The sequence below is a fragment of the Ochotona princeps genome, chromosome 4 (assembly GCF_030435755.1).
Source record: "Ochotona princeps isolate mOchPri1 chromosome 4, mOchPri1.hap1, whole genome shotgun sequence".
NCBI classification, from domain to species: Eukaryota; Metazoa; Chordata; class Mammalia; order Lagomorpha; family Ochotonidae; genus Ochotona; species Ochotona princeps.
The window spans coordinates 49,793,717-49,806,078 of NC_080835.1; the positions used below are offsets into that span (position 1 = coordinate 49,793,717).

At 44.0% G+C, this 12,362-nt stretch overlaps 1 protein-coding gene across 1 annotated transcript in view; it reads right to left on the bottom strand.

Annotated features, from left to right (window-relative positions):
• DNHD1 (dynein heavy chain domain 1) overlaps nucleotides 1-12,362 on the bottom strand; it is a 79,388-nt gene that overhangs the window by 53,036 nt on the left and 13,990 nt on the right. The window contains exons 8-11 of the mRNA XM_058662288.1: nucleotides 11,714-11,870; nucleotides 2,026-2,280; nucleotides 1,783-1,920; nucleotides 1,609-1,660 (exon numbers count right to left, since the gene is read on the bottom strand). Of these exons, the coding sequence (XP_058518271.1) occupies nucleotides 1,609-1,660; nucleotides 1,783-1,920; nucleotides 2,026-2,280; nucleotides 11,714-11,870 (602 nt within the window). The remainder of the gene's footprint in view (nucleotides 1-1,608; nucleotides 1,661-1,782; nucleotides 1,921-2,025; nucleotides 2,281-11,713; nucleotides 11,871-12,362) is intronic.

Here is a 12,362-nt window from a genome sequence, read left to right on the forward strand (position 1 = left end):
CTGTAATTCTGTATTTCAAATCCATAAAACAGTTTGTTTAAAGAAAGAAAGAAAGAAACACAAAGAGAAAGAAAGAAAGAAAGAGTAATGGGAGCTCTTTTTTACTTTTTAGCTTTGATTTGATTTGTTTTTGATGCACCTTGATGCACCTGCTTCATTTCTGCTTTTGAATTCAGCAACATTCAGTTTGAAAGCTCCAAAATACAAGACAAGATTTAAAAACATGACTCAAGGTGCCAAGATCAATGACACCGCTTAGGCAGTATGATGCTATACAAAGTCAATTCAAGTGTGACTTCAAGCAGTAGAAAGAAAAGTGATTCTATATTAAGGCAAATTGGTAAAAGACATATCCCAACAAAATGAAGCAGAAATCACCAACACATTCAAAGCCAAAACAAGAGTGAAATGAAGTTACTTATGATAACATTTTTTACCTACTAAATCAAAGAAACATAAGCTGTATCTCATATCTGGGGGATTTGGGGTTTCAGTTTAAATATATATAAATTATATGTTAAATTAAATATGAATTATATTTACATATCTATCAATCTAAGTAGAATGCATTTAAACTGCCAGAGTTGCACTTTTTTTTTTTAAAGATTTATTTATTACAAAGTCAGATATACAGAGAGGAGGAGAGACAGAGAGGAAAGATCTTCCGTCCAATGATTCACTCCCCAAGTGAGCCACAACGGGCCGGTGCGCACCAATCCGATGCCGGGAACCAGGAACTTCTTCCAGGTCTCCCATGCGGGTGCAGGGTCCCAATGCATTGGGCTGTCCTCGACTGCTTTCCCAGGCCACAAGCAGGGAGCTGGATGGGAAGTGGAGCTTCCAGGATTAGAACCGGCGCCCATATGGGATCCCAGGGCGTTCAAGGCGAGGACTTTAGCCGCTAGGCCACGCCGCAGGGCCCCAGAGTTGCACTTTTAAGTATCAATCCAAACTTTGAAAAGGCTAGAAGAAACAGAGCTCTTTACTACTAACTTCCTTGAAAGTGTGAATCTGATGTTTCACACCTAGCAAAGCTCCTGCCAGCCACCACACAGCTCTCCATCTCTTCACAGGCTCTTACCGTGGCAAGAGAGAAAACCCTCTCCCTCCTTCTCAACTGCAAATTGACTCGCTGCCACACTGCTTCCCTCTGTGCTTCCTCTTCCTGGTGTGCTGTTCATACTTTACATTTTCAACAGAACTTCCATGACACAAGCAGGGGAAAAAGACTGAGGTAAAGCAAATATCCAGCAAGTAGAGTCCCTCAAACTAGTAAAGATTAGCCATCGGATTCAACAGTAAACAAATGAAATCATGACACTGGAGGGAGAAAAACCCCACCGAGTTGCAGATGAACCAGGGAAAAAGCAACATGTCTACATTCTTCGACATCACGTCATTGCACACACATAGACTATGAATGAGTGAGCAATAGCACTCCCACCACTCGCAGCCCCAACACACCATGTGCAATACTCAAGTTCCAGCTGTTACATTCCTGCCCAAGGTTTGATTCTACGGCTGGGACCTGCTGCTGGCTTCTCATGTCATTCACGCTCTACACACATCCTTCCTCCTTCCTAGTCTTGCCAAGGTCTTCTTAAATACCTCCAGAAGGCAGAGAATCTTTGGAAGTCTTCAGGTCTTTAGTCTTGATCACCTTCAGAGAAAAGAAGGGGTGCAAATGAGAAGATACCAAGCATGTCAAACTGGGCCAAAAGCTTCTGATTACTCAGAGATTAGGAACTGGGAATTTCCTGCCCCCTATCTAGCACACAATACCTGCAGAGCAGAAGCCTTGATAGAATGTAGACCCTCAGTTAGAATACGGATCATATTTTCACCACAAGGCACATGAGACAGCTGGCCGTGATCATTAAAGACAAGTTGGGACAGGAGAAAGGGTTTCTGCCTTGGAGCCTTTCAAAGAAGGGTGGGAAGAGATTGTGGGACAGACTTCAGTGTATACCCCTAATTTGTTCCTTGAATATCACCCACATCCACACACCCCACCCACCACCTCACTTGCAGGATGTTGGACACGAAAGAAGTAATCTCATCTTCCAAGATAGAAACAAGGCTCTGACAAATCAGGTAGTTGACCAGACGGGCAAACTTTCCCATTTGCAGCAACCAGAGCTCTGCCTGTTTCAGCTTCTTCTCCAGCTGTTGGCGCTGTACCCTCTGAAGGTAGATGGAGCCTTGGCCTATCCGGATCCGGTTGCAGTTCTGCACGCGCTCCTGCAGGCCCTGTTGCATGTGGTATGTGTCATCATGAACCTGTTGGTGTAGAGAGTAGGAGCTCATTGGAGATAGAGGGTGGAGAGCAGACCAGCCCTAACCCTGATCTATACAAACTTTCAGGTCCTGGAGCCTGGAGTCTTAACCTAGATAAACACATGGAGAGGGCTCCTTTTAGCTCTAGAAACATTCAAATGACTAAAGAAGATGCAAAATAGAGAACTTATATTGGGAGCTCACAATACACTAACGTGAGAGGTTAGGCCTGCTTATTGGATATACTGCATATATCACAATACAAACCCCTTGGCAGGGGAGTTCTGCCACAACTTATTGTGTCTTTGTATTGTCTTATACAGTACATGGCATGGGAATGCGCAGTAAATTCTTACAAAATAACGTATTACTTTACATTGAAAGGGTCTACTGAGTGCCAATCAGAATGGAAATTGCACAAACAATAATAATCATTGTTATAATATATAAGCAGTATATATTTTAAAACATTATCATTGGGACCCGGCGGCGTGGCCTAGCGTCTAAAGTCCTCGCCTTGAGCACGCCGGGATCCCATATGAGCGCTGGTTCTAATCCCGGAAGCTCCACTTCCCATCCAGCTCCCTGCTTGTGGCCTGGGAGAGCAGTCGAGGACGGCCCAATGCATTGGGACCCTGCACCCGCGTGGGAGACCTGGAAGAGGTTCCTGGTTCCCGGCATCGGATTGGTGCGCACCGGCCCGTTGTGGCTCACTTGGGGAGTGAATCATCGGATGGAAGATCTTCCTCTCTGTCTCTCCTCCTCTCTGTATATCTGACTTTGTAATAAAAAAAAATCTTTAAAAAAAAAAACATTATCATTAGGGTCAATAACTTGCAAATAATGAAAAAAATTTAAACTGGGAACTCTGTACCTAGTGACAGTATGATCGAGGTTTAAGGATGAACATATATATTTTTATTTATAAAAAGATCCAGAAAATTTATAATGTACACATTCTTCCTGAAAAAGCAAAATAAGAGGAGATCTTCTATTTGTTAGTTCATATCCGAGCCATCATGTGCTGCTTCCCAGGAAGCTGGATTGGACATGCAAACATGACTCTATCCTAAGCACTCCAATTTTGGTTGGGGGTATTCCAGCAACAGCTTAACCTAGCACATTTAGAGGTAAAAGAACTTGATGCCTATGACTTATTCCAAAGCAATTCAGAAAAAATAATGTGCATGTTCAAAAACAAAGAGAAAGGGCAAAAATGATCAAGTAAATGAGATAAAATAATAATCTGAATAAAATTTAATAGGGATTTCTCACACTACCTTTTCATCTTTTTTGTTTTTAGAGAATTATTAAGTTTTATTGGAAAGGCAGATTTACAGAGAGAAAGAGAGACAGAGAGCAAGATCTTCTATCTGTTGGTGTACTCCCCAAGTGGTTGTAACAGCTAGAGCTCAGCAGATCCAAAGTAAGATTCAGGAGCTTCTTCGGGATCTCCGTGGTGGTGCAGGGTCCCAGGGCTTTTAGGTTGTCCTTTACTGCTTTCCCCGGCCACAAGCAGGGAGCTGGATGGAAGTGGAGCAGCTGGGACACAAACCAGTGTTCATATGAGATCCCAGCATGTACAAGGCCAAGATTTAGCCATTGAGCCGTTACACCAAGCCCTCATCTCTCCTAATAAGTTTGAAATTATAACAAAATTGTCCAAAATATAATAAATAATATATTAAAAAAAAAGAAATTATAACAAATTATAGAAGAAAGGAAGAAAGGGAGGGAGAGAGGAAGGAAGGAAGAGAAGTAATTTATTTTAGTCATTCCAAGGTAGTCTAAAACTGACAATTGCCACATTAATGAGAAAAAAATCCACATCCACTTAAATAGAAGCAGAAAACATTGTTAGACAAAATTCAACACCCATTCATAATAAAACCTTTTAGCAAATGCATGAAAGGTATTACCAAACACCCACAATCAATGTCACATTTCTAATGTTTCAAATATATTCTAGTTCTTTGGTAATACCACATTTTAATGGGCAGCGAAAGCTATTATTCATCACAATTTACAAGCTTGGTTCTGAGATAATTTGGTTACCAGCTGTTGATTGATTACTGATTTCATCCCCCCCACTTTCTTCCTACCCATGTTCCTTTGATGTGACTGTGAAAGACACAGGTTCCATCCTGTTCCATGCAGCCATGTAGAAAGTGGCTCCATAGATTGCATTTGCGTTTTCATTTGTAATGGTGTTTCCATTACTAAAAATTAGCTTTAATAAAGATACATTTGGGCCCGGCACAGTGGCCTAGTGGCTAAAGCCCTCACCTTGAACGTGCCAGGTTCCCATATGGGCACCAGTTCTAATCCTGGCAGCCCCACTTCCCATCCAGCTCCCTGCTTGTGGCCTGGGAAAGCAGTCGAGGACTGCCCAAGGTCTTGGGACCCTGCACCCGGAAGAGCTCCTGGCTCTTGGCTTCAGATCAGCACAGCTCCAGCTGCTGTGGTCACTTGGAGAGTAAATCATCTTCCTCTCTGTCTCTCCTGCTCTGTATATATCTGACTTTGCAATAAAACTAAATAAATCTTTAAAAAATGAACATAAATTGGTTTTTATCATTTATAATTTTCACACTTTTAAAACAGATACTCCTCTGAGGCCTTTTTTAAGATTTAATTTTATTTATTTATTTTATTGAAAAATCAGATATACAGAGAGGAGAGATAGAGAAATGAAGATCCTCCATCTGCTGATTCACTCCCTAAGTGGCTGCAATGAACAGAGATGCACTGATCCGAAGCCAGAAACCAGGAGCCTCTTCCAGGTCTCCCACATGGGTGCACGGTCCCAAGGCTTTGGGCCATCCTCAACTGCTTTTCCAGGCCACAAGTAGAGAGCTGGATGGGAAATACAGTAGATGGAACATGAACCAGCACCCATATAGGATCCTGGCTCATTCACGGTGAGGTCTTTAGCTGCTAGGCTACTGCACCAGGCCCTGAATCTTGAGGTAATAAAAATGTCATTTTATTTTCTGGAAAGTTTTATTTCCTTTTACATTCAAGTCTTTTATTCATCATGTCTTTTTGTGTTTGGTATAGCAAACATCATGAAACAATGTTTGTTTGAAACCATTTATAATAGCAGCAAAACTCACCAAATACATAGTAGCAAATCTAATGATATGTGTTCAAGAAGGCTACAGAAAACCTACACAATCTTGTAAGCCAAAATTAAAAACCACAAAAATAGAGGAAGACATTCATATCAATGGATTATGAGATTAAACACTAAGCCATCCATTTTACCTTGATTCAACTAAAGAATCAAAGTAAGTCCAATAAAAACTCTAGTTGGTTATTTTATGGAAATTAACCAGCTTATTCAAAACTTCGATGGAAACTTGAGTAACCTAAAATGCCAAGGCAATCCTGAAGAACAGAAAAAGCACAAGACTCATGACACCAGTTATTAATCTATTATAAACCTATAATAAACAAGACAGTGTATCACTGAAAACAAGACAGATAAACAAAATAAAGGAACAGAATACAGAAATAGAACCCACAAGTATATAATTACTTAACAAAGTGCCAGTATTATTTTTTAAAAGATTTATTTATTTTTACTTGAAAGGCAGATTTTAAACAGAGAATGAGAGACAGACAGAGGTCTTCCATTCATTAGTTCACTCCCCAAATGGCCACAATGGCCAAAGATGTGCTGACCCAAAGCCAGAATCCAGGAGCTCCTCCTGGTCTCTCATGGGGGTGCAGGGACTCAAGGACTTGGGTCATCCTCCGGTGTCTTCCCGGGCCACAAGCAGAGAGCTAGATTGCAACTGGAGTAGCTGGGATATAAACCAGCCCCAAATGGAATGTTGGGACCAGCAGCCCAATTATCTTGCTATGTCACCACACCAGCCCCAAGATAATACTATTATTAAGAGGGAAAAGGATAGTCCTACCAATGAATGGGAAAATGAGTTAAACATCATAGGTAAAAATTAAGTAAAATGGATCATAGACCTGAATTTGAAAGATAAAAAAAAAATCTACCCCAAATGTAGACAATGGCCTAGATTGTTGCACTGTACCTAGGCAAGTGTTACACCGCTAGGAGAAAGCTAGCTAATATCTGGCGGGCATCCTGGGCCTGGTTAATGCCAAGTTTGTGTTAACTATCAGTGTGCCAGCATAGATGCCTATTCTATTGCTTTTTTAAGATATGTGGGGGAGGCAGATGCCACACAACAACAGATAGGGTCTGTGGACCCACAGCCCAGTATGTGTGGGCCCTGAGTAGGCAGGCAGGTCCCCAGGTTTGCAGAGCACACTGCCAGAGGACCAGGCATAGGAGGCTGTGGATTGCTCAGGAAAGCAGGTCGGGAGATGTGTGGGAGGGAGGAACGCTGAGGGAGAACGTGACAGGTGAGGAGTGACTTCTGGAGGATTTCCACCAACCTGGTTACTACACTTGCAGGTAAATGAGGGAGCTGAGACAAGATGGTATAGAGGAGGGAAACTGGAGCACCTTTGGGGGCCAAATCAATGCACCCGCCCACGTGGGAAACCTGAGCTGGGATTGTTGGTATCAACTACTACCTATCAGCACACAAGAAAGCCATGGTTGTGGGGCCTGCCTGGCAGCGCATGTCCGTAGTACCTGCCAGTGTGCATTGATTGGGGCAGGGGATGAACCATGTTAGGCTGGACCATGATACTAACCAACTCATGAAAGAACTGCATCTGGGAGCAGATTATGTGGGGGGGAGGTAACCATAGGTTCACCCCGTGGGACTTCTATACCGACTGGTTTGCTTGAGGGCTGGGAGTAGTAACAGGCTGAGCTAGGCATGACCACAGAACTCAAACACTCATGGGCACTGAGATTGGGAATAGGCTGGGCTGGTCCAGGTTGCAGCACCAGGAAACTCACCTAAAAATTGGGTGTGGGGCAGGCCAGGCCACAAATCCACCAGCATACACAAAGGCCAACACTGGGGAGCATACTGTCAGGTGAGGGCCTAGGACCAGCTGGCTACTGTGAGATCTGAGTCTGGGAGTGGGCTGGGTGGAGGAACTTTGGGAACTCCCCTGATGAGCCATAGCTTCTGCTAGTGAGCATGTGAGTCGAGACTGGGTGTTGGTCAGGCTAGCCAAGGCTGCCTCACTTGTTGGTAGATGTGTGGGTTGGCTCTGTAGGGGGTAGAATAGACAGGACAAAGCCAAACCATAGCACACTGGCATGTGCAGGAGCCAGGATGGGATGTGGGCCATACTGAGCTAGGCTAGGCTATCACACCTACTGGTACTGGTTTGCATGAAAGCCAGGAATGTGGGGGGAAGGCTAGGTAGGGCTAGGCTGCAGCACCCACCAGCAAGAGTTGGGACTAGGGGCGAGCCAGGCCAGGCCAGGCTACAGCATCAGATGGCAAAGGCCAAGTTGAGTGATAGGTTATGCCAAACTAGGTCTGAACAATCATTGGCATACTCGAGATCTGTGGCTGAGAGTAAACTTGGTCAGAGAGCTAAGGGGAATGTTCTTGCTGGGTTGCCGTTCCCACTAGTGAGTGTGATAGCTGGAATGGAGGTGGCAGACTGGGCTGGACATGACCGTAGTGTCCCTTGGCATGGGTGTGGACTGGGACTGGGGTGTGCCAGACTGAATTAGGCTCCAACATCCACTGGTGCTCACAAGAGACATGGTAGATGTAGGACAGGCTGGGCGAGGTCTCTGTATCTGCAGAACCACATGAAATCAGGGTCTGGGAGTGAACCAGGTGTGGCTGGGCTGCAACACCTAACAGTAAGTGCCAGAAAGGGTGTGAGCCAATTGGGCAAGGCCTCTGTTCCTCCTAGGACAGGAGGTAGACCAAGTCAGTCTGGGCCAAGGCCCCACCTGTGTGCACAAGATTTGCGATGGGGAGGTGTCATGATAGAGGAGCTCAGGAAACTCCTGTGTCAGGAAGCAGTCCCTGAAGGAGAGTACAAGAACCAAGGTTGGGGGCAGCCCAGACCAAACCAGGTTACAGTACACACTGGCATATGTGTGGGTCAGGTCTGGGGGTGGGCCAGGCTGGGTCAGTTCACAGCACCCACTGTGAATACCAGTTCAGGGTCCAAGAACGGCCAGGTTAGACCACAATGCCAGCTAGTTCACATTAGGGCTAGGACTAGGGGCTAGCTGGGCTGGCTAGGCTGCAGCACCTGCCAGAATGAACTGGAACTGTAGGCAGGTCGGACTGAGTCAGGTTCCAGCACTCGCTGGTGCATGCCGAGGTGAGGCAAACCATGACAGAACCCAGGGGCCAGGAATTCATCCAGATCCTGCCTGGTTTAGCCCTGGCCATTGTGGCCACTTGGGAAGTATACCAGTAGATGGAAGATCTCTTTCTCTCTATCCCTTTTTCCCCACCTCTTTAACTCTTTCAAATAAAAAAATCTTAAAAAGAAAAGAGAAGAAGCAGATTTTCTAGTGCCCCAATTTTTAATTTATTTTAATTTCAGGAGCTTTTTCAGGAAAAAGAGAACAAAACTGCACTTTTCTGATTATTTCGCAACCTCCAACAAATTAATAAGAAGCAAGACAACTTAACTAAAAATGAACAGGGACCTTGGGTATCTTACAGTACAGGATATATCTAGTATGTACAAGGACACTTCAAAAAGTTCATGGAAAATGTGCATTATCTTTACCATAACACATTTTATTTCTAAGGCAGAGAGAGAGTCAACAGACGGACAAACAGACTAAGAGAGCATCCACCTGCTCCTTCATTCAAGCATTCCAGCACTGAAGCTGGAAATTCACTGCAGGTCTCTCATCCGTGTGGCAGAGAACAGCCACTTGAGGCATCACTTGCTACCCGCCGCTAAGCAGGAAGCTGGAAGCAGGAGCACAGCCAGGACTCAACATTCTAGACAGTCATCTCAACCAGTCACTTAACTGCTAGACCACATGCACATCCCCCTTATCATCTTATAACTTCATTTTCCACAAAATTGTCTTAAGATTTATTTTTTTTTTAATTGGAAAGTCAGATTTACAGAGAGAAGGAGAGACAGAAAGATCTTACATCTGCTGGTTTACTCCCCAAGTGACTACAATAGCCAGAGCTGAGCCAATCCAAAGCCAGGAGCCAGGAGCCTTCTCTGTCTCTGGGCCTCCCACACCGGTGCAGGGGCCCAAGGCTTTGGTTCATCCTCTATTGCTTTTCCTGGCCATAAGCAGGGAGCTGGATGGGAAGGGGGACAGCTGGAATACAAACCAGTGTCCACATGGGATCCTGGCACATGCAAGGTGAGGACTTTAGCCAGTAGGCTACCGCATCAGGTCCTCCATGAGCTTTTTGAAGCCTTCTGATTTATATGAAAAGATGTTTAACATCATAACTGTAACTTCCACCAGTCCCTTATTCCCTGGGTAGAGGCCAACATAACAGCTGTCTCTATCCTTTAGTCTCATTCCTGACTCTCCCTTGTAGCTTTCTTAAACACCCCAAAGCACCCTCATTTAGCAGGAATGATAGCTCTTTAGACACGAGTCTGTTACCTCTGTGTCCATCAATAGGTTAAACCTTCTTTCCTTTATCCTCAGTCTTGTCCATGTTGCTTTGATTTAGCACCATTGACAAGGACTGAGAATTAGCAGCAGCAATACAAAGGAGTGAATCAATGCTACCTACAATGTTATGGGTCAAACATCATGTTGACAGAAAATGTCAGACAAGCAACAACACTTAGTGTTCAATTCTGTTTATATGAAATTCAAAGTCAAACAAAATTAATCTTTGGTTAAAGTGACTGTTACCTTTGTGGCATTATTAACAAGAGAAGCTCCAAGAAACTTGCTGAGGTGCTGGAAATATTCTCTGTTGATCAGGATATGGTTACATGGATACATACGATGTACATGGATGTACAGATGCATGAAACATGCAGAGCCACTGATAAGTCTGAAGGCTGAAACTGTGGAGCTATTGTTGAACATCTTTCTACATACTGTTCTAGATTCTTGGCGTACTTCAGAAAGGAAAACAAAGATGTCCACCATAATAGAGGCTAGATTCTATCATGGAAAGATAACTTAAAAACATTAGATTATATGGCATTTTCGAAAATGAGAAGAAATCTTGGAGCCACTGGAGTAGCATGCTAGTCCTCTTCCTGTGCCACTTGCCTCCCATATGGGCACTGGTTCATGTCCCAGCTACTCCACTTCTGATCCAGCTCCCTGCTAATGGTCTGGAAAAGCAGCAGAGGATGATCGAAGGTACTGGGTCACTGAACTCAAGTTGGAGACCTGGAAGAAGTTCCTGGCTTCCAGCTCTGGCTGTTGTGGCCATCTGGGGAGTGAACCAATAGTTGGAAGATCTCTCTCTCTCTTTCTCTCTCTCTCTCTCTCTGTCTTTCTCTCTCTTTCTCTCTCTCTCTCTGTCTTTCTCTGTGTAGCTCCTTCCTTCTCTGTAATTCTTTCAAGTAAAATAAATACATTTTTTAAAGTAGTAGGAAATCTAGAAACAGATAAATGCTATTATACTCTAAAACAGAATAAGGTAAGGAAAATAGGTAATTCTGAAACAAAAATAGTATTTAATTATTTAAAATTCTTTTAAAATGTTTTTATTATAGATTTTATAAATATTTAAGATTCTGAGCAAGAGCAATCCATGATAGATACTGCCTCCTCCTAGGAACAGAAATATTCTGCAGTCAAGGCTATCCTTGAGACTGCAAAATTCTGTCTTTGGTAATTAACCATCACTGATAAAGTTTAGAGCAACACACAGAACCCCAAACCTGGAGCAAGCTGAAAAATGTTGTCCTCCTTCACATTTGTTTTTACTTTTCATGAAATCTGAGTTATCCCTTTTTCATACATCTGTACTGTCTATATATGGTGACAGCTACATTCATGTGTGACTACTCAGTCCCACCCGACAACAAATCATGGTTGTTTTAACAGACCACAAGCAAGACAAGTACATACTAGGGTCTCCTAAGGTTGCAGGCAGAGGACATGGGCCACAGATGTGACGTAGGCATAACTAGAAAGGACTCCATCATTGCAGCCTTCTCCCAACCAAAGTGACCTACCAATGGCGTAAGACAGGTATAAAGATAAGCCTAGAAGCATGAAAGATCAGGATTCCATTTCTTAAAAATTCCCTCATGCCCTAATTCTCTAATGTCAGCACAAGTGAGCGACAAAATAGACACTATTAGGTTTCTTCTCCTCCCTGCTCTCAGGGCAGGACAAACCCTTAGGGAATGTTTGAGACAGAGCCTCTATTCTCGCGTCATAGATACATCTATTACAAAGCAGAGATGCTGTTGTTGGGCAGGACAATGGCTTTTATCCAGGTACGGAGTGCAGGTTACACAGGGGATCCCAGGAGGGGCACAACTGAAAGTAAGCCTGGGTTCTAGGAGTTCCGCTTGGAAGTAAAGCTCACAGTACACCAAAGCCTCTTACCAGATGAAGAACAGACGTGCAAAGCTTCAGGCAGTGGCACAGCAGCCGCGCAGCCTTGTGGCTCTGCTTGGCCAGAGCTTTCTGCAGGTCGATGAGCTCATAGGACGTTTCTGGCTCCTGAGGTAGCCAGGACACAGAGCGCAGCTCCTGTAACAGCCTAGAATCAAGGGCCAAGTTGGTCAGAGCTGGAATCCCAGCCCTCCTAAACTTCATCTATGATTTGTACTTCATTGAGACCAGCTCACCTCAGATTGGGCCAATGTTCAGCAAGATTTTGGTGTTCCCTGAGACCAACTTCACCCCTCGACAGTTCTCTGGAAGAGTCCGAGTCTAAAAACTCATCAGCTGGGGAACTCTTCTGGAAAGGCTCAGGATATGTGCCAACGTTTATTCCTAGATACCCCTCTGCCACAAGGAGCCAGATCGGTCCTAAGGCCTGACTTAGCGAGGGACAAAGTACAGGGGCCTCTTTCTTGGAATAGAGAAAATTGAAGACCCTAAAAGACTAAATAGGTGAGTTCTAAGGTCAGAGATAATAAGACTGCAACTTCCAAGGGCTGATCATCATTGAGGAAGCCTTCTGTTTTCCACAACCCTCACCTCTCTTGAAAAAAAGATGAAAAATTCCCAATAAGACCACTACAAGACA